At 48.6% G+C, this 27,995-nt stretch overlaps 1 protein-coding gene across 4 annotated transcripts in view; it reads left to right on the top strand.

Moving 5' to 3' along the window:
• Nucleotides 1-27,995, top strand: part of Cad99C (cadherin 99C) — a 169,456-nt gene that overhangs the window by 105,800 nt on the left and 35,661 nt on the right. For 2 of the 4 annotated variants that reach the window (XM_089583226.1, XM_089583225.1), the window contains 7 exons: nucleotides 11,723-11,809; nucleotides 21,947-22,009; nucleotides 22,547-22,689; nucleotides 24,524-24,586; nucleotides 25,004-25,105; nucleotides 26,852-26,959; nucleotides 27,278-27,391. In XM_089583226.1, coding sequence (XP_089439352.1) covers nucleotides 11,734-11,809; nucleotides 21,947-22,009; nucleotides 22,547-22,689; nucleotides 24,524-24,586; nucleotides 25,004-25,105; nucleotides 26,852-26,959; nucleotides 27,278-27,391 — 669 coding nt within the window. In that variant the 5' untranslated portion in view covers nucleotides 11,723-11,733. Of the gene's footprint in view, nucleotides 1-11,722; nucleotides 11,810-16,450; nucleotides 16,810-21,946; nucleotides 22,010-22,546; nucleotides 22,690-24,523; nucleotides 24,587-25,003; nucleotides 25,106-26,851; nucleotides 26,960-27,277; nucleotides 27,392-27,995 lie in introns of those variants that run through there. The other 2 variants (XM_089583224.1, XM_089583223.1) reach the window with 2 other exon arrangements.

The raw sequence follows: 27,995 nt of genomic DNA, 5'->3' as shown, positions 1-27,995 counted from the left end.
AAGATGTATAATTTGGGTATCGATATAGCCACGGGAACGGTGTGACGTCACATCCACCGGAAGTCGTCACGGCATAGTGTCCTCGGCTTTCGCCTCTCAACACTTTAGTTGCCAAAGTGTCCTCGCAATTTCTGCCTACTCTATTTCTTTGTACGTGTAGGCTGGCCTTCTGTCCTCGGTTTCTAAAGGCTTATAAGCAATTCCGACTGGTGGTGATTATAGGCTTGCCCGCAAGCCTTTCCGAGAGGCAACTTTTCGGAATCGTCGGTGCGGTGTTTGAATCGGTGCCGGTGTAAAGGCGACCACGTTTGCGGCTGGTTTCGCAGTGTACTTTATGTTCTCGAAATGTCTGACGATCATTTCATGCAGGTCGACAGCGGAGCGCAGAGACGCCGACAGGGCCGCGAATGCGCAGGCACGAACGTGCATGTGTTACGGTAAAGCGGCTCCCGTAATTCAACGGGGGCGGGAGAAGATCGTGGCCTGCGGTGCGCAGGGCGCTATTATAGCGGCTTAGGCCAGATTTAAATTGCTCGGCAGGCAGGGGTCATACGCTGTAAGGCCGAGTTTTTTTATTTCAGCGGACTCGGTAATCCACGCTGGATCCGCGAAAAACACACGGACAACTTAAACCGAGCCGCCCAGCACGACACACGAGATACGGGGACATTAGAACAATATAGCGTTGCATTTGTAGCCTGTATTTTCTGACTGGAAAACACGCGCTGCCATGGAGAGCGGTTGTGCGTTCAGAATGCAGGAGCGAATGCAGCAGTCGTTCTTAATCCGGTGAATGGAACGCTTGCGGCCGCCTTTCCCAAAGCAAATCGACAAAACAAGGCCACGCCAGAGCCATTTTGTCCTGCAAGCGCCCTCTTATTCAAACCGGAAATGAGTTTGGGCACCATTGCAGTGTTCGAGCCAGAACACAAAGCCGTGCATCCAACACTTGAGTGCTGGAGAGCGGGCAAACGGAATTGACAGAGAGTTAAAAAAACGCGCGAGAAACCCAGATAAATGTCGGCGAAAAGTACGCACTCGCCGTGCCGCGATTAGGAGCTAAATCGCTCCGCAATGTCGCAGCAGATTTTTTTTTTTTCGGCAACCCTTTGCTTGAGGCTACGGCACAAGAAATATATGTAATAAAGGAGTAATTACTCATTGGCATCCACCGAAGCGCAGCCATACGGCTACAAAGGAAAGCTAAACAGCTTTCTTAGAAACTTCGTAGTTGAAGAAAAATTCGTCTTGGTCCGGAGTTCGAACCCGGGACCACGGCTACACCGGAGCAGCCGCTCTACCAATTCAGCTAACCGGGACGGCAAGTTCATAAGTTCATGGTAGGGCGAGAGCGAATTGATCGATAACTACGAAGTTTCTGAGAAAGCTGTATAGCTTTCCTTTGTAGCCGTATGACTGCGCTCGGGTGGATATCAATGAGTAATTACTCCCTTATTACAAATTTACTCCACCTTGGCGGTTTCCCCTAAACATTTGACCAAGAAATATATGTGATTAAATTAAGAGTTAGAAAGGGAGAGAGGGGACGGTACAGTTAGCTGAGGGGGCGGGGGCTGTGAAAACGTTTCCACATAGTGCCAAATTCGCGCCTCCTGTGTGTTGACTGCATTATTTAAGATATATATTTATTGTTATGCATTATCCTGCGAACTGCTAACGGAGGGTGATCTTTCGTAAAATCAGAACAGTTAGTATATGTTACCTCACTTCTTTACATCAACGTCGATAAATACGAACAAACACGATGCGGTTCCTTCCCTTTTTAAAGTGCCCGTTGTGTTGAAAATTCATCACAAATGACCGGCTGCCCTCGGGCCGCTAGAGGCATGCATGCTTTACTCCTTGTTTTTCCAACGCCGAAAAAAAAAAAAGATCTTGCCCCGTTGTTTGCTTGACCCTTTGCATCTTCAGTGCGCTGAGAGAGAACGAGTGAAGGTGTGGGTAGGACCGCGTAGATCGCGAGCTTTATTCGACCCACATTGTGTGCTTCGCTCTGCGCGCTAAAATGAGTGTGCCATGAACACGCGACGCGCATTTTTCGCTCTATTACAATCGATACCTCGTTGCAGGCGGAGCAGTTGCCGGAACTTTATAACCCGGCTTGCACCGCCTGCACTACTACCATTCATTCGTACTACAAAAGGGCTAGCGCTTCAGACGAGGACCAAGAAATAGAACAGAGACGCGCGTACTATCTGCTTCTATTTTTTTGGTCCCCGTCTGAAGCGCTAGTCTTTTTTAACATGGTGAGCAACCAACAAGCCCAGCTTTCCGCCCCGATCACTGCTACCACTACAACTGTTACTTCTATACCACGACAATACTGTAATACTTCTGCCACTACTGCTGCTATCACTGCTCGTGCGTGACCTGAGAAATGCTTTCCGCTAACGGTCTCGAGCCGAAGTGTGGCCCCGGCTTATCTCGACGGATGCCGTCCCAAGCAATGAAGGGTGGTGTGCCCCGTGTCACGGCGTCCACTGCGCTATACGGTCTCTCTCTCGTGCCCGTGGTGAAATGGCGGCCGGTGGCAGCTCTTGTGCCGGGCATTGCCGGAGTAGTCTGCGGTTGGCAGAAAGGACAAGCGTTTTCTCTGCAAACCTTTCTCCATATTTTCTCCTTGGGGCCCGCGTACTGGGCGTAACGGGCAGTCACGACTGATACGAAGGGGATAGCTTTCGTTTTGCGATAACAAGAACAGCCAGATTTTTATGCTTTGCTCACCGCTTGCTTTCTATCAAAAATGACGGTGCAGGATAGAGGAGCAAATCGGCTAGCTAAGTTCGCATTTTGGTTCAGCCTTCGCGCAGAAATAAACTGAGTTAGAGCCCTTTTAATCCGAGCAGGAAAAGTCTGTCTACAAGTGATCACGTTCAAATCGCGTCACAGTGTGTACAAGCCGCACTGCTTGAGGCTGGGAGACTGAAGCTGATTCTGGGCTCCTCCAATTACCGTCAGTTCGCCGTAAATGCCTTCTGAAGTGTGTGACTGTTCAATGCCATGCATAGCAAGTGTAGATGGAGTGAATGGAAGTTCTGATACGAAATACCGCTCTATTATCGCCGCCTACCTTTCATAACTGAGCACAACCGTCCAATCCATGGCGGCTGTCCACCGTCAGAGTGCACTCGTTCCACCTACGCACTTCCGTCATTACTGGGAATCGATCCAATAAGCAAAAAAAAAAAAGAAAAAAACTGGCCGCCCCGGCTGTACCGCAGGTTTCCCTATAGCTGGGCGATGGCCCCCGCTGCGCACAAGGTCTGCCGGCGCCGCCACCCACCTCACTCGTGCTCGTATGGGGGTCAAACATTCGCCACGTCGTCGCCTTCATTCGGAGGGCAGCGTGGAGAATGCTAATTAAAACGCGCAGCGCTCTTTGCCTTTGACGGGCTCTCCGCGGCCGAACCGCACAATGGGCCGGGATGTGTCAGGGCGCCGTTTTTATTGCCGCTGCGGTTTATAATCCGCCCTCGCGTCCGGCACGGCCGCTTTGCTGCCAGGTACCGCAGGACGCTGCGAAGGGAGAGGGGGAAAGGATGGGAGAGGAGGTGCGCATTTCAAAGAACCGCGCGCCATCCGAGTAGGGGATAAAATAGAGAAACGCAAGAGCGGCGAGTCGTTGAGTTTTTTGAGCTCAACTGCGGCGCAGCGTTGGACGCACTCGACAAAGGCCGGCCGCGGCAGCGTGTTCGCATTGCGCAGCCTATTCACGGCGCCGGCGGGGGGCGCCAGGATACGAGGAAGTCGGAGGGCGGACATTCGAATTACGGCTCGCCGCGGGAAAACAAAAGGTCCGATTTAAAACGGAGAGCACCGGAAACAAAGGTCCGCTCGACAGGGATGCGCCCGCTGGATGTGCAGAGCAACGCGCTCGCGGGCAGCCGTGCCCGATTTTTACGTAAAGCACGGGGCCCGGAGCACCGCTGCAAAGCGCTGCCTTCGGAACTTGAGCCAGGGAGCAGAAAGAAGGCGCCGCTATAAGAATGGACGGGAGGGGTATCTGCTTTTAGTACCTTGCCTGTTCCAAAATAGTATACCCTTTCTGGGCCTCCGAGCCGAGCTCCGTAATGCTTACTTCTTAAACGGTGTTAGGGAACGTACAAATGTCTCAGGAACACACGCACAAAAACATATTTTAAGAAAAAACGGACGGACTACAGGGTGGTTCAACTCTGAGTGTAACCCGCCGCGGTGGCTCAGTGGTTATGGTGCTCGGGTGCTTACCCAAAAAACGCTAGCTCGATCCCGGCCGAGGCGGTCGCATTTCGATGGGGGCGAAATGTTAGAGGCCCGTGTACTGGGCGATGCCAGTGCACTTCAAAGACCACCAGGTGGTCGAAAATTTCCGGAGCCCTCCACTACGCCGTCCCTCATAGCCTGAGTCGCTTCGGGTCGTTAAACAGCATAAAACCTAACCAAACCAATCTCTCTGAGTGTGCATCACTGTTCACGTGATCACTGTTCACGTAAGCAACAATAGTCTACCCTGTAACTTATCGCGATATCGTGTTTAGTTCACGGGACAGCGTTCGTGACTCGAGCTGCAGTGCCAGTCAAGATGCGCATTAAATATTCGCTGTATTTCATGGATCTCCCCTCGAGATACATGCTGCATTTGAGAGAAAACGGAAACGAGGCTTGGCAGTGCTGGCGGCTAACTGGTCATACGTGTTTCGAAGGGCGAGTCATCGCGGGACACCTCCACTTGGCGCGGAGACGCGCACAAGCGCAGAGCATCCTGGAGGCGCCAAGAAAGCGAGAAATTCCCGGACTGCTCGGCGGAAAACCGTTCGCGAGAAACCTGCCAGTGCGCGGATCACGCGTTGAACCAGTGCGAATGCAGTATAGCGCGCATTTTTCTCGCTGTGGTCCTTCGTGCGGCCGTGTGAGCGGCCCAGAGGCTACCGGCGAGCGAGGCTTAGGAAGCGCGCGTGCAGGATGGCGCTTTCGAGCGAGTCCGCATGCCGAAGCGGCGGCGGGACGGTGAGCTGGCACGGTCCGCGCGATCCTCTAGCGCGTGCTGAAAGCGGCTTGGCCTGGGACCCGTTCTTTCCCCCTGCGCGCTTCTCCGGCCTGATCCGTAATATAGATACCGGCTCAAGGACGAGCCACGCGGACCATGCGCGGACCGTCTTTTGTTTTTTCCAATGCGCTGCATAGGCGTGATGCCACTCGCACTGCGAACAGCGAGGGAGCTAAATGTGCCGCAGCTGCCGCAGGGGTGTGCTGCAGAGCTGAACTGGGTTTCAAGGGGTTCTTGGGATGAATTGGTCTATGGCCGAAGAATTAGTGATGTAGTTGATTATGATATTCTAAACTTGTATGAAAAGCTTTGTGATGATGCAAAATCACTAGAACGTGCTTTAGATCACATAAACTATATATATTGTTTGTGGATGGTACGTACTTCGCGTCGACGTCTGGGACGGCACAACGTTGGAGTTTAAGAGCGTAACGAAAGAACCGTTTCACAGTTCTCTGGGAGCGTAAAAGAGAACTTTACCATCTCTTCGGCATCGAGTAAAGCGCTGACTTGGCTAGGGTGGTTACGGTTGCTGACGGAGTGACAGGGCACTGATACATTATCCGCAGAATGCTGAAAAAAAAAACAAACAAACGCTAAGCCATTCTACATTACTCATAAGTCTTGAGGAGCAATATCGGTGTTGCAAAAGGCATAGCTCTTTTTGCAGACTGAACATCTTGTCCACGTCGAGAAAACACGTTGAAAGAATTTGAATTATGCATTGCTTGGTAGCGATAATGAGTGCCTGCCCAGGCTTTTCAGAAAAAAAAATACTGATAGCGTCAAGAATTCAGTATGCACTAGCACATTGAAGGAAAAAACTCTCGCGATTTTTTTCTCGTTAAACCAAGGAGGCGAGCGTATTCTTTTTCAAGCGTGGGCTGTTTGGCGCTGAAAGCTTTTATATCGCCACACTTTTTCCGATTGCCCATATCAGTGTTCTATACGCACTCGCATCAGCTTTATTCTTTTTTCAAGGGCATGAGAGCATTTTTTTGCATCTAATATACCTAAATCTTTTCTGCGGGGCAGCTCTGTGTGAATTTAGTACGTTTCACGTGCGCGCTTTCCATTATTTTTATTTCAAAAATTGGCACAAGCTTTTTCCACGCTTGACAGTTACAAAACTCAGCTGGTTGGTGTAGTTTACGGTGCGTTATTCTTAGTGCGCCAAACTGTGACAGGACATGCGTTCGAAGCACATGTCAGTGAGTCAGAAAATGTCCACGCAACACCTGGTACCATACGCCAAGTTTGTAGTAATATTGTCTGGCTTCCCAAGTCGCATATGTGAGCCACTAGTATTTGTTTCCGGTGGTGCTCGAACCCAGATCGCAGGACACGACAGGCGCCAGCATTTTTTGACTTCTATGTGAGCTGCTTTGTTAACGTCTGTTAATTAATCTGCTACAAATGAATATAGTACTTCTCTCGATGAAGCTGTCGACAGTTCTCGAATCTATTTGCAGCCATTCAGCTGAAGTGCGCATACCTGGCGTCAGAACGCTGTCCGCAGGCAAATAAATTCGAAGCTATAAACTTTAAAAGCCGCGCGTTTGGTTCTCGAGACAGCCTGCCCCGCACGGGAACAAGAAGCCGCCGAAGACGGGGACGAGTCAGCGGCGCCCTGTCTCCCTTGCCCTGTTCTGTTCAATAGCGTCGAGAGTGCGCGGCTGATGGTCCCCGCTTTCGAGATGGCGTCTGGTGCGAAGCGCAGGCGGGCCCGTGTGCATGCACTGCTTCGCTTTCTCCGCTCGCTCGGCCACGGCGGCCCACTTTGGCCGCAGCTAACCTGGTTGGCCGCCGACGCCCGAGACAATGCGGTTACGTAACGGCGCTCGCATGCCCCGCGGCGTGCCTCCCAGACGCAGTGCATGCGCGCACAGGGGCTTGGCCTTCGCGGAGGGACGAAGCCACCCCCGCTCGACTGATCTGAGATGGACTTCCGCGGACACCAAGACGAGCACATTGCGGCAAACCAGAAAGGACTGAAGGGGCGACAGGGACTGATCTTTTCGGGACTATAACCATGACAGGGGTGTAAATTGCCATAGGTTGACGAGGACGTTGCACAGGGGCAGCTCTGCGTTTGTATACACTCACACATTAGCCTTAAGAAATGGATGGATGGATGGATGGATGGATGGATGGATGGATGGATGGATGGATGGATGGATGGATGGATGGATGGATGGATGGATGGATGGATGGACGGACGGACGGACGGACGGACGGACGGACGGACGGACGGACGGACGGACGGACGGACGGACGGACGGACGGACGGACGGACGGACGGACGGACGGACGGACAGACGGACGGACGGATGGACGGATGGACGAATGGACGGAGTTTATTGTCTTATTGTCCAACAGATAAAGGGAAAGCTTTAGCCTTCCCGTCTAGATGACGGCCTGGAGTCCTTGGATCCCGGCGGCGTCTTCGGCCAGTCGTACGATCCGTGGTTGCGTCTCTGGGTCAGAGCTGAGTAGCAGAGTATCCTATCTTTCTAGCGTCCTAATATTACGGCCTTCAGGAGGCGCCCGTGGGCATACCCATATCAGATGGTTGATATCAGCCTTGTCCTTGCATGGCTTACACCTATCAGTGTACGGCCCCGGATAGTAGTGACTTGCCTGAAAGCAACCGGGTTCGGATACGAGTTTGTTTGTAGGCGACGCCATGTTGCTAAAACCCGATGGGCTCTACCGCTCACAGTGAAAAGCAAGGGGCGGCAGCCTTGAGACATCCATTCGACATGCGAAAGAGATTTTCTAGGAAAGCGAGAAAATCTCTTTCGCATGTCGAATAGGCGGCGTCCCAAGGCTGCGTGCGGCCCCTTGCTTTTCATTGTGAGCGGTAGAGCCCATCGGTCTTAGGGCGGTTGGCGTCCGGGTGCTTTGGCGTGCCGTCATGCTTGGTCGGAAAGTGTGGAGGGTAGCCGATAGGGCTTATAACCATGTTCCACTTCTATATTCTACTTTCTAATCAATTATATATCAACGATCAAATAATGACACTATTGATTTCCAGTTCATCAACAAAACAAATTAAAAGAAAAAGACACATACCCCTATGCTGCTTGGTTTCGGTGGCTGTTGGTTTCCTTCGTATGTACAGTCTTCGTCAAAAGTTACCAGGCTGCACGTTTTTCTTCGCAGTCATATATTAAAGCTATTATGCCAGGCCTCAAGCTCTAAATCTCTGTATGGTAAGAAGAACCCCTGTTCTCACCTTCAAAGAACGTTTTGATCTTTGAGGAAGCCGTGAGGGCGCTGTTATATGAATGAGAAGCAAACCATGGAGCCTGGTTACTTTTGACAAAGATTGTACGTCATAACGGGCCCCTCAGTTCCCTTCACTTGCGTGATGATGGCGAATAATTTACACCACCTTACGCGCGAATACAGCGACTTGGTTGCAACGTTCACTTGTGACGTCGTTCGCACCAGAGGTCGCTGCTGTTGGGCTCTTGCATCCGGAACACCGGGGTAAGCGACTCTGGTCCACATCCTGAGGACACGTTTTGATTTGCCAGCGTCGGATGCAGCTGCGTGAGGAGCACCCCACACTTAGGAACTAAAATGAAGCTTCATTTGACCGAGCTCAAGGGCACTTGCGTACGAAAAAGCTCGTTGATATGAAGTGACCATGTGAAATAATTCTGCTATGGAGAGGAATAAAAATTAAACGTTCTCCACGATTCAAAGAATTCATTACTCTTTAACACTACATGTTTAACGATATGATGCAAGTTAAGTAAACAAAAAAGAAAGAAGGTGATCATGTTGGAATTGCGGCCAGGAAGGAAGGATGCGCGTTGCATTCTCCATTATTCGACGATGTAAGTCAACAAACTCAGAAAAAAAGGGCAATAATAATCAAAGCAAAGATCATGTGCCGAAAACGCTACAGAGGCAGGTGAGGCGAAATGTCAGTTTAAGAAGAAATATTTGGAAAAGTCTGATGAAATAAACAATTATTTTTGTTACTTGGCACTGCATTCTCGCAGCTGCCTCATACCTACAAAGTTTTGGGCTTTCTTCTCAATAAGCCCGATGTCTATCCTACTTTACAGTTATCGTTGTAGCACATAGCCTTACAATTTTTTCTTTGCATCACTTTCAACTCAACTTAGGTGTGAAATATGAGAATTTCACCCCCGTGGTGGCCACTTGTAAAGTCAGTAATTTTTTGTGTTACGAATAGTCTAGCAGTCAAGACAGGGTGAATGGGCGAACAGTCGTGCCCGACTGGCAGCGTTCACCACGTTTAACGAACTTTTATCGATGATAAGGTTTAAAAAAAATTCAGCTTAAACTTCTGCAACTCTGTCTCAGGCAATATTTGTGCGCAACAGATTTAGCAGAGTGAGCTGGATCTCCATTTAGTTCTGTTCCTTTCTATGAAAAAGTGCAGCTCAGGAACTGCTAACCGTTGAGTGGGGCCATTCTGGGATGTGCCGTGGCCAGTTATTATTCGGTTAGCGTCTCCAGGAAAGCATAGGCAGCATTGTTCTCAATGTTGACACGGCCTTCAACTTCTAAAATGTGTGTTTCAAAGTTTTGTATAGCTCAGGAAGTAGCTGCGGAATTAAATCATCGCTTGTGCCTGACATCTCTTCTCGTCGTGCTTGACATCATGCGAGTGCGGAGGGACGGGCTACTGCGTAAGCTCACTTAATTGTAGTTACTCGGCTGTCGTTTGGGCACTCAAAAGCGCTGTGTGCGTACACGCGCTTCTAACTGCAGATTTCAGAGAATCTAAAGAGATAATATTTGCGTTTACCTTCTGCAAGGCCTGCGATGTCAGTGTGTATCTCTACCAGGTGTAAACAGCTGCGTATGATCTACAGTTCGGGGCAATACAGGCCGCGCCAAACATATATATGCTAACACACTTGAACGCAATGTGTACGTTGTCAAAGAAGTTTCGCGCATTTATAGGTGTTCAAGCGTGTGCTTCAAAAATTCTTCAAGAAACGGGCAAGGCGTAGCAATCGCAGGGTTTAACACATCTCTGCGTGGCGGCCGACGCCAGAACTTTTGCTCTTCGCGATAGTCTCGGAAAATCAAGCTGGTTATCGCAGGTGTAAATGAGCGTAACGTGTTTTATGTCCCTCTATTTTCTGCTCCGTACTTTTGAATACACCTTCAAAGAGTATTAGAGAAGCCAACAGCTACAGAAACCAAGGGACACGATGGATTTTTAATTTATTTATTTTGTGCTGTTGTTCGATTAAGAATATTACTGAATATGCTACCGCTTAAAGCTAATTGATTATAAAAGCAGAAGAAAAAACAACCACATGCCGCCGGTGGGATCCGAACCCACGACCTCCGAATTACGCCTCCGCTGCTCTACCGCTGAGCTACGGCGACGGCTGTCAATTCTTCTGCTTTCGGGGGTATTTGTGTTTAGAAATAACCTAACCTTTAGGGTGTTCACCAGCGCCACCCACGCTCTTAAGCGGCGGACGTAGCGCGTCCTGAGTTACCGCTGATGTGACGTAGAACGTCATCGAACGGCGAGAGTGGAAGCTGTGTGAAAACCCTCTTATGCTTCCTATGGCGTCAAGGCTGCCAGAACCGAGGCCCTCGCTAAGCAATTAAGCAAACAAGAGAAGAGGAATGAGGGGCTCGTTATAAATATGAGAGAAGCCAACAGCCACAGAAACCAAGGGACACGACGGATTTTTAATTTAATTATTTATTTTGTGCTGTTGTTCGATTAAGAATATTACTGAATATATTACCGCTTAAAGCTAATTGATTATAAAAGCAGAAGAAAAAACAACCACATGCCGCCGGTGGGATACATTCTAACACGCGGGGCTCATTACAGTACATCGCGTACGAAGGATGCACTCAACTGGGAATTGCTTGACACGCGCCGAAAGAAGTTGCGTCTGAAGCTATTTCATGCTGTTTATTATTCAACTGTTCGGGTTGAACGCGAAAAGTATGTGCAGGAGCATTTTTATAGATCCAACCGTGTTGACCGTGTTTTTAAAGTCCGCGAATTCGCGGCAAAAACTAAATTGTTCAAAATGTCTTTTTTTTTTTCCGAAAACCATTAGAGAATGGAACAGACTACCGAGCGATGTTGTGAGTGTGACATCAAATGATGCGTTCTTTCGATCTTTAATGATGTGATGCGATTGTGATGTGTTCTTTTGAAGTGAGATGTACATGGCGAACGCTTTATGCTTGTAACTTTGCCTGTGAGCGGAGGTGCCATGTGTGCTTCTTTTTGTACATTCCCCCCCCCCACTGTAATGCCACGGCGCTGTGGGTTCCCTAATAAATAAATAAATAAATAAAATAAACTACTAAAGTAAACCTTAACCCCGCTTGCTGTCGCAAGTCCTGCAGTACGGGAAGAAGGCGCACGCAGCGAGTCGCCGCTGTGCGGGCGGCCACAAACAAGAAAACGAAAGCGGCGTCAACAAGGTCGTCGCTTCCCCACTTTGCGGCACTCTTTCCTCTTTCTCCATCGCGATGGCCGCAAACTGCAGCAAACGCGCGCCCACACTTTCCGCCTCTCGCGCGGCCGTTGGTACGGACGCACCCTTGTGCCGGTGCGCTTCTTCTCCTTGCCGCCCCCCTCCCCACATCTCAGCGCAATGCATACAGTTCCATAATACAGCCTCTCTCTTCTTCTTCGTGCAGGGCTCCCCAGCATGACCAGGAAATGTCGGCGGCGGTGGTGGACACTGCTGCTGGCGCTCCTCAGCCTCACGCCGTGCGTGCTCGCAGGTGAGAAGGACACGCCCCTCCTCTCCACTCTGCCGGCCCCTCTGCTCTGTGTCCCAACATTTCCGTACGCAGACGCAAGATACGCTGCGATTACATAGTATGGGAGTGTAGATGAGGGCGAGGAAAAGTGGTTGCAGGTGGTCTGGTACTGGTGCCGGCACTGGCACTGATACTTCTACTCGGTACTGACGGAAAGCCTTTCAAAACAGTCCAGTGGCCAGCTTCACGAAGCTGTTCTTGCACTTTTGTTAATTGCTTTACATATATATATATATATATATATATATATATATATATATATATATATATATGTGTGTGTGTGTGTGTATGTATGTGCTGCACAAGCAATTGTAGTACAGTTGCAGTGAGATGCCATTTTCCTAATGAACGCACATGCAAAGAAACTAGTTTAGGCGTTTTGTCTTTAGCAGTACTGATTAAGATGTTAAAGATTGAGATTACGAAAAAGCAGCAACCTATTGCAAACTTCTATAGCAGAAAATTGTAGTAATAGCTGCCCATAGGTAATGGTGTTATTTGGTGGTAAATTAATGTTTTCTATAACCATTATTCTTGCTGAGCTATTGGAATTGTAAAATATAGAGACGCGGAAAGGGTGCTTGTACCTTACGGCGTTATAAACACGCTCTGCACTCTTTTTGATGCAGAAGTTAAAATGCCAGTGCTTGCAGATTTATAAATAAAGACTTTGTGGAATTAATAACGCTAGAAACGGTCATTATTCTTATCTAGCGTTTTCTTAACGATATAGACATGTCTAGATACTGAGAGATAAGGAATGCATAATAGAGGATGCGCAGAATACCAATGTTAAAGTACTCACGAGGCTGTAACAAAGCACTGCACCGTAACGCTAGACGTGCACAGGCAGTATAAGTATATAAATCTATATATGCTCCTGTCAGTTTAATTGTTTGTCAAACATACCGCCTTATGACATAAATGTGCGTGTTTTCTTCAATGCACCGTAATTAATCATTAGTTTAACATTGTTTGAATTGTTTTTTGCCTAGAATAGAATGTAGTTTTGGTTTATAGGGTTTAACGTCCCAATGCAACTCATGCTGTGAAGGACAAGAATAAAATATAATACATCTCTTTGGTCCTCTTAGCATTAACCGTTAGTTTGTTGGAGGAAATCACGGCTTTCAAATTCCTCGAATTTATCAGCCATCACTATACAATATCCTCATTGACTGCGCACATGAGAATTTAAACAGGTAGACGCATTTATAAGGTGCAGGTCATTCATTAAAAGGGAAAATGATATCGGTCCACGTGCACATCCCTGTGGAACCCTTGTAGTAATTGGTAACTTTGTAGAAAGGATACTGTTTATTTCCAAGATCTGTTGGCGGTTTAATTACGAAGTAATAGCTTAAAGGTTTTGCAACGAATGTCACAGCCCCTTAGTTTAGTAATATAAAATGATGAACCGTATTGAAGGCCTTCTTCAGATCTAAAAAGATTACTGGAACAATCTTATTATCTTGTAGTGCCGTCTTCACTGACGCTGAAATGCTGGGCGTTTGTTTAAAATCTAACAAATAATATTCATTATCGCGATTATGGCCTCCGTTTATGATACCAATAATCCTTTCTATTTTCACAATATCTAGAATATTTTTAGTCATTTGAGGAGCAATAGGAATTGATCAAAAAGTGGTCCAATTTTACGACTGGTCTTAGCTATACTGTCGATGAAAGAATACTAACTAGGATAGAAAATTTAGCATTAACGTCGTAATTGTAAATGCTACCAAAATGCGTCGACGCCAACAACCTTACTACGTACAGGATTTTTTCGTGTACAGCCAGCCTCTTATCGTCGTTTCGCCGCCTGTCGCGACTGGCCAGTATGCACTGGCGACGCCGGACTGTCACGAGCCGGCGTTTGGTGCGAAGATGTACCGACGTGCTTGGGAATGTCGCTAGGGGCACTTCGTGCTTGGCCGGTGCGCTTCTGTCTCAGTGAGATACCGCCGCGCACCAGTGCTAGCCAATCTTGAGGGTGATACTAAGACGGTAGCTCAACCAATGTGGACAAGGTGAAACGCGGCGGCCAATCAGAGAACGCATGCACTTGCGGCAACACAAGCTACGTGATTCTCGTTTTTGGGCTCTATATTTTTGGAATTTCCGAGGAGCAGGGGCGCCGCAACAGGGCAGGGCTAGATGGCAAAATTTTATGACGACTAGCTCTGCCCACGAGGTTCTAGCCTCTTAAGCACGGAGCCCTTAAAGGAAAACTGCATAGGTTTCAGAAATCAGCTAGCTTAAGAGGGTCGAAGGTGGGAAACTTGCAGGTATTACATGCGAAGTCTTTTTGGGCTAGCACATGAAATAGTGAAGTAATCGCCGATTAAAATCGCAACGCCCTTCAAGCTTCTCCGCAGCGCAGAATGCGAAGTGGGGGGTGCATGATGACATCATCGAAGGTATCGGTACATTTCCAACGCACAAACGCCTGCTTTGGAGGAAAAAAGCAACGCCACCGAAGGCAAACCCTGCCGAGAGTTATTTGGCAGCGTCTAACGAGTCAGGGCAGGGTGTGGCTGACGACAGTGGTAATTTGAAATCATACCTTCCGTGACGTCACGCTGAATTTCTCTGCACTCCTCCGGTGCACTGAGGAGAAGCGCAAAATTAAATCGTTGATTACGTCACTATTTTAAATGCTAGTGCAAAAACACTTGGCATGCTTTAGCTAGAGCCTATAAAGATTTGAATTCTTGAATATCGCGGAATTTAAAAAAAAACTGCTGCAGCTGCCCTTTAAACTACATTGCGTGATGCATAGTTGTCAGAACAATAAGATTAATGGTGCTGCTTGATTGAACAGCAACGATTATAAGCATTAAGAGATCACTAGAATTATACTGTACAGTTTTATTCCCTCAAATTTGCTGGCTTTGCGATCGAGGCCGCTCAGAAGCTTTTCCTTAGGTCCGCAAGGTCTCTTACGGCTGCCTTCACCTTTGGGGATCAGTGTGACAGAGGTCAACCGCTTGTTCTATGTCGCCTCGCATCACGTTTCTTTGAATTAAACATGTTCTGTCTGAAAAGACCTCGAGGTGACCGGATAACAGGGGTATTAGCCGTGCGAATGAACGGCGGTGATTAGTGCTGCCTCGACTTTTTTCTAACCGCCAATCGCAAGCGTTGGCACGACGTCAAAGGTGAAGTCAACCGGATGTTGTGGCATCGGGCTTTCGCCGGAGTCAAGTGTCCTTTGGGAACGCGATGCCGTTGACAGCAGCAACTCGCGCTGTCCGCAGCCTTGGCTGGTCATCAAGAGCGAACAAAATGCTCGTTGAAAGAGAAAGAGCGAAGGACAGAATAGTTTCCGAAGCCTCGGAAGACGCTGGCATGGAATCCCGGACAAGTTTTAAAGAGGCACTGCAAAAAATAAATAAATAAATAAATAAATAAATAAATAAATAAATAAATAAATAAATAAATAAATAAATGGAATGTATAAGAACTAAAAATCTGTAATGGCGAAGAGGGTAATGATGCGACTTCACGTTAGGACCGTAAAAGGCACGAAGGTCAAACTGGCGCGACTTGTAGACTGCGACAAGCTTGCTTCTTTATTTTCACTTTCCATGAAGAGCCCGTGTGTTATTTATTTTTCAGGCATACACAAGCTCTTACAAAAAGTTTATCTCCACTTTATAGGGCAGAAATACGATAGTACAAAACATTTTTAGGATATCGAATGCAGCCAACGTCAGAGAAGCCGCCATACTGTGTTGCTTTACTCAGACCTCCTGGTACGTAATTGTCTTTAGTTGATCATCAGAGGCCGTGCTGTATGCGGGTGATCTGTCTTCGACAGTACAGACGCCAAGGGGCTAAAGCCTTCGCTTCGTGTCATCGTCTCTCGTTTAGAAAGGAAGTTGTTATTTGTACACGTCCGCCAATGAGCCATCCCCGAATCCATCCGTCCGGAGCAACAGGGCCCGCAATCAAGGGGTTATGAAACAGCGCCACCGTTGTTGCCGGTCGGATACGCCTCCACTTGCTAGCCCGCCTGTGCGAGCCTGCAAGCGTGGGACACGAACGGAGAAGGACCCGAGCCTTCCTGGTCCATTTTTAGCAAGGCGAAATTGCCTCGCTGCCTGCTACAGCAGAAGATTGAGTAATTTCTTCGCGCAACACCGCGAGGCGTCGCGGCGGCCGGGTTTTCTTCTTACCGCTCGTGTCTCCTCCCTGCGACAGAAAAGAAAGTTAGGCTGCGGAAAGCCGTCGCAGTGCGGCGCCGGCCGAGTGCGGGCGGAAGCTGATCGCGACTCCAGTAAGGAAACAATCGATGCGACGCGTAATTATGCCGCACAACAGTCTCACGGGGCGACCGTTAAGCCGCTTTTCCTTTCCGTCGCGTCCGTTGATCCGGTGGGGGGGACACGGCGGACCGTTGCGGGACAGAGCCGCGATTATGGTCGCCCGGAATGAGCGACGGCGCACCTCCCACGCGGGACAGTTTCGCGCGCAGTTTCCGGCAACAGCGCAGTCGCGACGCCCACCACGCGGCGAAGAAAGCCGAGCGAGTTTGCGCAAACCCGAGAGACAAAGAAGCCGGCCGCAGTCGACGCCGGAGTCAAGCGGTCGGAGGAGGCGCCTAGTCCCGCCCTGCGGGGACAATGAGGAAGCCTTTGTTCCGCGCGGGGCCCGAGCGCCACTTCCTCGTGCGACTCTTCCACTCGTTAAGATGCCTCGCAGACGCCTCCATGGGCGCCCGCGGACGTGCGCGACGGTCGTGCCGTACGGGGCTGGCCGGTCTTTGGCCGCGCTTGCCTGGGAAGGTCGCGTCTTACCGGAGGAGGCGAGGAGGAAACGGCGTCTCGGCCGCGGGCTGATGCTCGCACTTCGGAGAGAGGCGGGCCGCACCCGGACGCTGCTCGCGTCTGGTGGCCGCCGCACGCCCGGAAGCCCATCGACGCTCCTGGAGGGTGCGACGTACCGCAAAGCACACGGTAAAAGCCGAGTCCGACCCTGGTACGGAACCCTGGCGCTGGATCAGCAGCGCTGCGCATTTGAACACTGGTATCTCCTGCGCACACGCAGCGTACACCAGCCTCCCCCCCCCCCCCCCCCCCCCGCGTATTACGAGATAATTAGTCTGCTCGAAGTCCCCAATGTGGTGTCAGAATGTCCCCCCCAAAAGACCACAGGGGGAGCAGATACCACTATATGGATGTGTTCGGGTAAGGGCAGCCATCGAGGCCGCGTGGCCATTTTTTAGTGTTAAACTAAATTTTTACGTAGGATAACCAGACGCGTTGACGCAAGAATGGCTGTAGCTTTCTAGGAATGAAATGGATATCACAATAGGTGGGAAACGTCGCTTCTGCGATTTCGAAGAATTTCAAGTTTGGAGCCGTGTAGAACAAAAACAAAATTTTGTTGAGCATCAGTGTTATTTTCAGTATTTTTATGGGAACTTTTCTGTTTTGATCACAGTTGCTGAAATCGCCATGCGTTCCAACAAAGGCTCTTGTCAGGGCCTTCATGGGGCAAGATCTCCAGCAGAGAGACCTTGACGCTTAAACTTTTCCTCGGTATTCTTCGGTTGTTTCCGCTGCCATCAGGTAAAATGCGTGTAGACGGGTCACAGTTTTTTAAAATGGCTTCCTGAAATGGTTTGGTATAAACAAACTTGCAAAAAAGGACTAAATTTGACTGCCATTTAAAAAAAAAAACTATCACATTCGATCACATTCCATTTTATTTAAAATTCCTCTAAAGACCTGCACTGGCTGGCAATTCTCGCGCAACAAACAAGTGTTGCATTATTTTGTTTTACGGTGCAAAATTAAAGGCTTAATGCAGGACACACATCGTTCCCTTACCATTACGGCACATTTTCCGTGAAATAGAAGAACTCTGACGATTTGAACTTCGCACTGACTGCATGTGGTTGCATTTTAGGTTCGACAAATGAAGGTTTCACAAAATAATTGGAAAGTTTCCATTACCTTATTGACCTTGCATTTGATACGTTCAAACGCTAACAAGATTCCTATTTAGCAAACATTATCAAGGTCTGGTCAAATGTTTTAGGGGAATCCCCCAAGGTGTTTTAGGGGAATCCCCCAAGTAGATTTGTAATAAGGGAGTAATTACTCATTGGCATCCACCCAAGCGCAGCCATACGGCTACAAAGGAAAGCTAAACAGCTTTCTCAGAAACTTCGTAGTTAAAGAAAAATTCGTCCTGGTCCGGGGTTTCATTCCTAAACCCCGGACCAGGACGAATTTTTCTTTAACTACGAAGTTTCTGAGAAAGCTGTATAGCTTTCCTTTGTAGCCGTATGGCTGCGCTTGGGTGGATGCCAATGAGTAATTACTCCCTTATTATTATCAAGGTCTAATTATATATTATACCGTCAAAAAAAATCTGTTCTTCCAAATATGAATGTCTAATTAATGTTAATTTAATTTATTATTATTTTACAGTATATTTGTGTTCATTTCATGTTTTATACAAGTTTTTTGCAACTGTACATGGCGATTTTTCAGTGTAGATCTGAATGTCTCGATTATTTGTAAAACATGATGTTATCTTTCTATGAGCAACATTTTACGCAGAAGTATGAACCTAGCGATTGTTATTCAGGGTGTATGCGCATGTAAAGTTATACGCCTAAACGATTGAATGAGTTGAAAGATCATCGAGTTTCATGACCGGAAGACCACCGGAAATTAACGCGCAACGCCTGTTGTACGTCTTTAGCGCACGCCGAAGTTCACTCCAACCCACTTCTCCTCATAGATGAATAATAAAAACGATGACGTTTAATTAAAATGAACCGGAAGAAAGCGAAGGCCTAGAGGGGCATTCAAAGCTCGAAAGCCCCTGCCGTGGTTTCTCAATGGCGTTTGCATTCAGGGGCTGATCTCAACGTTGCATGGGGGGAGCCAGTACGCAGCATTCCTAAACTATATCTTGTTTCGCTCGAGCTGGAGCTACACCTTTTACTGTGCAACGCTTCTTGCCGTGGAGGTCTATCTGAAACCTCCGCGTTCGCCGCCATCATTATGTTCGTTGATTCCGGACGACTCTGACTCAAGAATTTCGGGAAATCGCCAAGTGACTCGTTTAGATAAAGAAGAGCCCTTTTGAGCAGCCTCGTGGACCGTACGGTCACGGAAAGGGGCGTGATGAGTCGTCGCTCGGCCGCCATTCATTCACACATGGCTGACCTCAAGGAGCGCCTTGAAGACGACGACGCGCGCGGCCAATTGACTCGCAACGCCACAAAAGTCGGGAAGGAAGCGCATGGTCCTCGCCGTTGGTTTCGCAACGCCGCCGTCGCCGGTGACGGGGGCGCTTTCAGCGCTCGAGCAATCGCGCAGTTTTCTGGGAAGCCTCCGGACGGCTTCCTGTCCTTTGAGGCATGTCTGCGCGCGCGCCGAACGGAAGCGTCTGCCGTTGTGTTTCGAAGGGTAAGCGGCGTGGATGGATGGAGCGCGCGGCTTTCTCGGGGCGTCGCTAATGCTGCGGCGCGATCAGTCGAGCGAAAGACGAAACCATCGGGCTTTGAAAGCTGCGAACAGGACAACAACGGCTGGGGAGGAAGAATGGGAAAAAAGGAACAAAAAAGAAGGCGAGCAAAAAAAAAAAATAACGAAACACGTGTTCCGCAAGGTGACGCGGCAAACGAAGGAAGCGCGTGTTGCCTTGTGCGAAGTCGAAAAGCAGTGGCCAGGAAAAAAACACTTCCTCGCCATTTAGCGCCGTTTCTTTCTTGTTTACTGTCGTAACTGTGGAGAACGAATGCCTTTGTGATCATTACTTTTTTTTTTCTTTACGCTGTCGAGCTTCTTAGCGTTCGGCAAACGTGCTTCGCCGCTCGGCCTTCGAACGGCTCATGGCTGTCACGCGGCCACGGCCCGTCAGACTGACTGCTGTTTCTTCGCCTCGGGATTGTATGAAGGACGGACGTGACACTCGGACGTTTGGCCGAGAATTCTTTGAGATAATGTGATACCTTGCGTTCGTAAGAAGCTCCTCATTCCTGGCTTTCCGCCTTGTTTCAGCGCCTTGTGAATGCATAAGACGCTGTTCGCTGTCCGCTCGAAGCAATATGGTATACGTTGAAGAAAGTAACCGAACGCCTCTAAAACAAATTTCGTTCATCTTTTCTCCTTGCAGAAACAAGTTACGCTGAAGATGTGAAAATAAACCTTCGACAGGATATATAAAAAAAAAAAACATGAAAAGACGTGACAGAGCGCCGGCTGTCAGTATCATGCACTCTAGTGCTACTGGTGTCAAATCTATCGTGACATAGAAGCCGGAAAGAAAATTTAATTATTTTAGCTTTACTGACATGCTGTCGCAACCACTTGCCGTCAGAAACCATGAGCAGAGTGCTGGAATCTATCCTCTATGAAAAATAAATATATAGAAAAAAAATTACGATCGATCAGTTGAATTGAAGCGGAAGAAATGCGATAGCTTATTTCTTTCACTCGCCCATCTGTTCCAATTCTTATTCTATTCTGACCTTATTCTCATTGCATGTCCATTCACAATCGCTTTTTCTATTCATTTTAGCTGAGTAATTATTAGTTAATTCCATTTTTGCCGAGGGATTCTTAATGAGTTTTCAGAGCCCCCCCCCCCCCCCCCCCCCCCCCCCTGATAGCGCCTGGTTGTAAGCCCCTACAAGTGGAGACGGGGAGGGGCCTAAATACGGCTGGCAGGTGGAGAGAGGGAAATCGCCCTAAACTCCACCTTGCATGTTGGTAGAGGCTTCACACAGACACCGACGCCGGACAGTTTTCGCCTTCACGGCACGTTCGCGGGATCTACTTTTAACCCTTCTTCTTCCTTGGTCAACACCAGCTAAGAGAGCTGTTCCAGACGCTATACAAAGCCTGAGTTGACACCTAGATACTTTTTTTTTTGCCGTTAATTTGGGGTAACGTGCTCTCCGATACTGCTTGTCAAAGTCTGCAGCAAATATATTTAACAAGTCCAAGCGAAAGCAGTCGACACTGCGTTCAGGCAGCAAGTGGAAGCACCTTGTGAGGAAGAAGTGGAAGAACGCAGAGCGCAGCCCTGCTCAATGCTGGGCCTGCTGGCATGCTGGGATCTCAGAAGAGGAAGGAAATTAAATCGGTGGGGGTCAACATTCGGATGCGGCGAAGATGAGAACAGTGGTAGCAGGGACATGAATGAAGAGAGTGCAGCTGCAGGCAGGCACGTAGCCATAATTTTTTTTTTTCGGGAGGGGCCCAGGATGATGTCTTATATAGGCGGGGTGGAGGTTAGGTGGTGCAGTTCCGACAAGAGCTCTACCAAAGGAAGAAAAAAAAGAGAAGGCGGTGGGGCTGAGCTCGATTTCAGGAGTAGAGCGGCCGAGTCCTCCCTTCACTTGCCGTCTGTAAGACTTGAGAATTTGTTCGTAAACTATGTGTCTTTATGTGAGCGACAACAGAAGATGACCCCTTAACGATACTGGGAGTGTTTTGCTGATCATGCGTCTGCTGATTTCTTCAAATGACTATTAATAAAGAAGAGATACACTCGCACCTCGACTGTGCGCGCTCACGCTTGTCACACATGAGCTCAATAGAATGCATAAGAATGTTAAAAGACGACGTACACATTAAAAATGCATTCGTCACGCGGCGGCCGATTTCAGCCCGAATTAGTGCGGAATTAAAGGAAAGCGAGGTGCGTTATCCTTCGTTCCGGCGAAAACTAGACTTTCCGCGGACATGCAATGAACGAAAGTGAGTGGGATTTTGACCCCGAGTCGGTGGGCACTGGGACAAGCTTTGGTAATCAATTGGGATGGGGTGGTTTGGAGAGAATGGAAGGTGTAGCAACTTTCTCACTCCCTATGGACACCTGAACCGTGTCTTGATGGAATTTGGTAAAGAAGAGAATAAAAGAAGGTTGAGAGAAAGAGTTGCCCTAGTGGAGCTGAGGCTCCAGGGTAACTAAGCGACAAACATTGCGAGTAGATGCGTGGCAAACGATGGCCTGCATGAGCAGCAGGACAAAGTACTTCTTCACTCTTTTGAAGCGCTTAATGCCGTAGTCCTCTTTGGGGGACCATGCAAAGTTTATTTTTTTCTCGTCCTTTTCTCTCTCCAGTATGCGAAGTCGAGGGCGGCGGGACAGTGGTCATCATGGACATTCAAGAGAGTAGAGGCAATCGTAAGTATGCGCCCCTCTGTGATTGCACGCTGCAATTTATGCGAGTCTCTGCGCTTGAAAAAGAACTCTCCGAAAGCCAGACTGAGTTGATAGACAAAAAAACACGTTGTGGAGTAACTTGAGGCGCTTCGTTTTGTGGATAACGGTAATCCGCACCCACAGCACAAAAGGTCACCGTTGTGCACACGCATTAGGCACCGTCTACAGACGGCTTAGCGCAGCGCTATGTTACGGCTGCCCGCCACAGTACATCCCGATGTATTCTGTCGAAGGCCTTGCAGTGACAGCAGGGCTTGCGCCTAAAACCCTGTCCTGTGTCTTGCTGAGCCGAAAGTTCAGCAAGGAATACCAGAGAAGTACGGATGGAAAAAAGCCCGATATGTCCCAAAGAGAAGGGAACGATCTTTTTCGTAACTGGCATAATACGGCAAGACAGGGCGCGGGGCTCGAGCATTTCTTTCCATGCTAGCCGGAGACGTTTAGAGACTTGGAACATCATGTTGCTGATGCTGTGGCGACGGTGTTGCGACTTTGCAGAAACGGACCAAGAGACGCAACCGCGGGAGCTGCCCGTCGTGGGTGATGTTCACGACATAGAATTGAGTATCCAGTCGTCCAGCTACGATGTCTTCCAGCTGCTCGGGAAACGCCTCATCCTCAAGAGGCCCCTGGACAGAGACGTAAGACTGGCCTTGCAGCCACACCGCCGCCAGTAGCAGAGACAGCACTATCGATTCATCGGTTGGCGCTGTTGGAGAACGCGCGTCTGCATGCGCTGCTCGTGCCCTTTTTACCTAAGGGCTCTTTGAGCAAAACACACAAGTACAGAAGGAAATGTACTCGCTTTCCTATCATCGTCGCCCAAATGATCATCATAGTGATGATCAGATGGGTGAAGTTCTCTGCAGCACAGTGATATACAGCTAACGTTATCCCGAGCTAAAAGCGACCATATTATTCGTGTACGAGCTTTTTAGGTCAATACTCAGACTGCGCCTTATTTTTTTCTTGTTTTTGATATCAACTCTACCATTCTGACTGCATGTCCTATAGCCATTAAATTAAATTAAATTTAAATTAATGTTTAAATTATTAGCTAAAATGTCATCAACTTTGGTTTGTTCCATAGTCTGTGCACGACTCTCTTTGCCTCTTGTTAGTTACGCCAATAATTTTCGTTTATTCGTTCGACTAGCTGTGCCTCTCATTTAAAGATTTTTCGTTAGCTTCAAAATGTTCTCCACCGAGTGAAGGCTGAAATATTGCATCGGTAGTGTGCTTTCCTGTTGAGGGATATACCTCTAAGGTTCTATTCCTCAGCTGGCACAGCCTGCCAAATATACCACTGACACAGCCTTATTTCCCAGCTGACTTATCTCAAGAACAAGATCTACCGTGATTGCTTGATTGAACCGGATGGACATGTTTTCATCACATCCAATACACCGTTGCCTAGCATAAACTACTGTCCCTTTGTCCTATTTGGGAGCGGTGCCTTCTTTTCAAAACTTTAGCGATGAAGTTATTGCCTCATCCAGACCTTAACTCATTCTCTGTAATTCACTTCCTTAGTTACGTGGTGAATTCAGTATGTGTCCCTGCGCCCTCGAGTTAAGGAGATGATGTTGCCTATCTTCTAACTTAAAACAAGTCACTGAAACCCAACGCATGTTTCATTTCGGCTTTGAGTGTTCGTTTCCATAACAAGTACATTTTTGATCCTCGTAGTATAGTACCGTCTGTTTGCCGGTAGTGAGTATAATTGCGATAGAATCTCGAGACTTCATCGTGTTAAGAAAAAACGAAAAACACGGCGTATGAAGAAATCCCGAGTGCATTGTAAACTTCGCCTAACTCTCTTCCGATGCCTTCCGGCGGTTGCGATATCGTGACAGGCCACTTAGAACGCAGGATAAAATAACGTCACGTGGCCGAATGTTCCGCAAGCTCCTAGCTGTTTCTTCTTTCTCCGCCTAGAATCAATTAATTACGTAATTAGGCGCGGTCGCTGCTCCTGGTTGTGACGTCGATTATGCGCGCAGAAATGTTCTGCGGTCGTTACGGCCCCGTTCCCAAGCGGCGTGTCTGCGGTGACCTACGCACGGGTGGGGCGAGAACGCACTTTCTCTTCGCCTGTAATTATGGGAAAAACTTGTGCTCGGCCTCCGGTGCTGCCGCGGGCGCCCTAGTTTTTCTTCGGCGTCATTTAACACGCCGCGAGCTTTCCGCTCATTGAGCGCGGAAACAGATGGACGTGACACGATGATTAGAGCGAACATGCATTTTTCATTACCAGCTGAGCACCGCTCTCAGGCATAGTTGGTGTCATGAATTGCGAAATATCGACAGATGTTTTAAGTGTGATTGCTACCGTATGCTGGCACGATTACTGGATGTCGCACGTTTTGTGAGAAGTTAGCAAAGCCCTAATGACGAAGGAGCACAGTGAGACGCGGGAAGGAGCCCAGCTGATGACCTTGGAAAATATTGCCCATGTAATCCGTTTTGTTGCAGGCCGATGACTTGGCGTCCATTAGGCTTCAAGTTCTTTGCCAAGCAAGGCTCGGCAGAGTGCAGGTGAGCAGCTTAACCTTTAATCCCGCTTATGTTTGCTGTCGGATAATGTCAAGGGCAGTGCATGAGCCCAAATCTTCCTTATATTTCTTAACGTAAGCAACAGTGCCTCGTTGAAACTTACCTTTATGCGCTAGGAGGAAGTGACTCATTGATTGAGCTTCTTAAGTCAGACAAATGGAAGAATTATCTTTTGAGGCTTGCTCGCCGATAATTTGCGCCGAAGCGGGAATTTCTACGCAAGTTATTGTTTCGATTCGACCCGAAGAGATTAACGTGACTACGCGCAAATTGTCACTAAACTGAGCCACTGCTTCCTGAGCTGAATTTATTGGCGCTCGCCGTGCCCAATTACGCGCCCTTTTCTCGGCAGCTGCGTAGCCGAGTTGACTGACTGTTGCGTCTGCGTACGGTTCGCAGCCTTTCTCGCAGCGAGCCATCCAGGTGTTGGTGCGTGTCAACGACATCAACGACAACCCTCCGCTCTTCAGGCGACCCCACTACGAAACCAAAGTCTCAGAGGTACTTCAGCGTCTGTACTTTTCTTGTGTGTACAGCAAATTAGGCGAAACTCTGCGCTGGCCTCGTGTCCTCGCGTGGAGCGGACGCAAAGGACGCTTCGTGGTCGAGAAGAAGCCTCCGCACAACCGCAAGCAGTGGAGCGGGCAAACGCCATTGTCTGTACAAGTCTCAGGCTGCTACTGCTGATAACATAATGGGGGGATGTAATAGCTACGTGGACAACGACGAGCGGCGCTGGCATCCTTCCGTATTGTGTGAGGAGGTCCGCGAGGCGACAGTCCATATAGTTGTAGCCTGTCGGAAGCAAAGGCTTAGCCAGATTTTTTTATGATTTAAAGGAAGGGTTCAGTCCGCTAGCAGCCTTCCCCCGTCATCCCTCTGCTTCGCCTCTCACGTGGAACGGAGCGTCCAGCTAAGGCCCCTTCTCCCGAGCAGTGACAGCCGGACCCTTTGTCTGCATTCCTATCTGTGCGAAACATCCACAGACGGAACCCAGAGCGTGTAAGAGCAGTGCTGCGTGCAGTACTTTGAAAAAGTTCTGAGGCCACGGGGTTTGTTGCCGCTGGACCGTGCAGCGGCACTTTGTCAGCACCTCTGGCACTTAAAATGTGTGACAGGGAGCAGGAGAAAAACTCTACTCATCTATATAGATTTTAATGGCTGGGGACACTATGCGAGCCAATCTGCTAGGCCCAGAAGCGATCCCGGTTGCCTAGAAAATTTCGAAAGGGACGGTACTTCAGCCCTCGAGAGCTGTCCGCGGAACCGCTTCAATGAGTAAAAAATGGTGCAGCTAGTAGCGTAACGCGTGCTGTTTGCATTCTCCTCCGAGATCAGAGGTGGCTTGAAGCCGTGCGAAGTCTGACACAGATGTAAGTCGCCTTCAAGCAGAGCGCTGTGTTACGCTCGCAACCACAACAGTGATGCGTCTGTGCCCCCTGTTTCCTAAGCGCGTAGAATGACATTGGATGGCCTAGAAACCGGAGCTTCAAAAGACACGGAAAAGTTACACGTTATTATACTAGCAGCTTCCTGCAAGAACTCTGAACAGAACCAGCTTACACAACGGATATACGTGACGGTTTCTCTTTCCTCTGTTTTGCGAGAAAGTATAAACCAGTGCTGAATCCTTTAGCATCGTGCTGTCAGCTTTCAGCGTCGAGTGTTTTTAGCTCTTTGGCAAAAGCGTAGCTTAACCCTGAACCGCTTACATATTTCTGAGCCACGTTTCGTCGACGTAATTCGAGCGCGACATTACGTGCAGCCATAGTTGTAGTTGGGATTTCTCCGGGATAAATGGGGTCAGCGTCGCTGTCGTATGTCGTAGATAGAAATTTTCCGCCGTTCGCCTGCTGGACAAAGTGAACGTTATCCAAGTGGTCGCTGCTTTGTATTGGGTTCTATGGCGCGCAATATAAGCAGCTGAGGATGTCATGCCGTGAACACTGGGTTCAAGTCATCCTAGCGATCTGAAGCGAATCGGGATATGGGGACCGGGCAGTTTGGTCTCTCGAGAATGTGCCATCTTTTCAGGTGATCCGAGTGGGTCTTCGTTTTATTTTGTTTTCTGTAAAGAAAGGGTTCGGGTAACAGAGCCTGCTCGGCGGTGCCTGTTCGCAACCTTCAAGCAGCGCACGCGGCAAAACATGCGCCTCACTATAGCCTCACTATAGGAACATTATAGCGTTGCTCAAGGGTGTTGGCTGTGCGCCTCTGTAACCCTCTCTGCTTCTTGTGCGGGCGCAGTTGGCCCCCGTGGGCACCACCATCTTCCGTGACTTGGCCACCATGGACATGGACACGGGAACCAACGGACTCGTCGAGTACACCACAGCCCCTGGGGACGGCAGCAACGTGAGTCCACTGGTCCCAGAACGAGGCCCACTTTTGCTATTGTCATTCCACATCTCGTATCCTAAGAGGTCGCCCATTGCCAGGTGAATAAAAAGTGCATGTTGTCTTTGTTCTTTTCTTCGCTAATTTCATTGTTTTATTAGTCCTCTTTCGCGCTGTACGTTACACAAAACACCACTTACGTCAAAATGCCTGGCTAGGCGTAAGGGCGGCTGCGGGAAAGAGAGCGGTCAACTTCATCGCTCTTTGTTCTCATGTGATTCTTCTTTATCAAACTACTTTCCGTGCTCAATTAATTTTTTGCTTTCATTTTCCCAGAACGACGGGTATGAATACTTCGCCATTGACCTGCCATACCAAGGCCTAGTGACGATAGCGAGGCCCTTGGACTACGAAAGAGCCAAATACTACCACCTGCTCATCAAGGCTACCGTAAGGATGATGTGATGCCTATTTGCACGCAGAGCGAGCAGCGTCCACAGGCACCTGACTGGAATGAGGCTGTTAATTTCTATAGAGCTATAGCGGCAGAAAAGGGTGGATAATACGCGATGTACTGAACTGCCATCAATAACCGTGGCTTCGCCTTCTGCTTTGGCATGGCTGAAAAGCTTCGCAAAAAAAAAACAAAAAAACAGGAAGGATTAGGAGTTTATCCTTCCGCACTGAAATATTCTGCCGAAGGTTACAAAAAAAATACGAGAATTTATTGAATTAACCAAGATGCTGTCTCTGTTGTTAACATAAGGAGGAAGAAAATAAAAAAGAAGTAGAAAAATATTGTAAAAACGAAGTGCTCTGGCATTTCCCCACTGTGCCCATTTTGTTCCGAGCCTGAGACAGTGGATCACTTCCTGCTGTTCTGCCGCCGATTCTCTTCTTTGAGGAGGCGCCTATTAGAAATTCCGTTTCATCAGCTGGGTCTGCCTGTGTCCACTGAGGTTGTTCTTTCCTTTGGCGCTACTTCGCTTGGACGAAGCAACAGGAGTGCGCGCTGTGCAGTTCAAAAATTTCTTTTAGAAACACAGCGACTCCC

Source organism: Amblyomma mixtum, chromosome 3, assembly GCF_055824585.1.
Source record: "Amblyomma mixtum isolate Tamu chromosome 3, ASM5582458v1, whole genome shotgun sequence".
Lineage (NCBI taxonomy): Eukaryota > Metazoa > Arthropoda > Arachnida > Ixodida > Ixodidae > Amblyomma > Amblyomma mixtum.
Note: the sequence above shows the minus strand (reverse complement) of the source record. Positions and strands in the feature narration are given on the sequence as shown.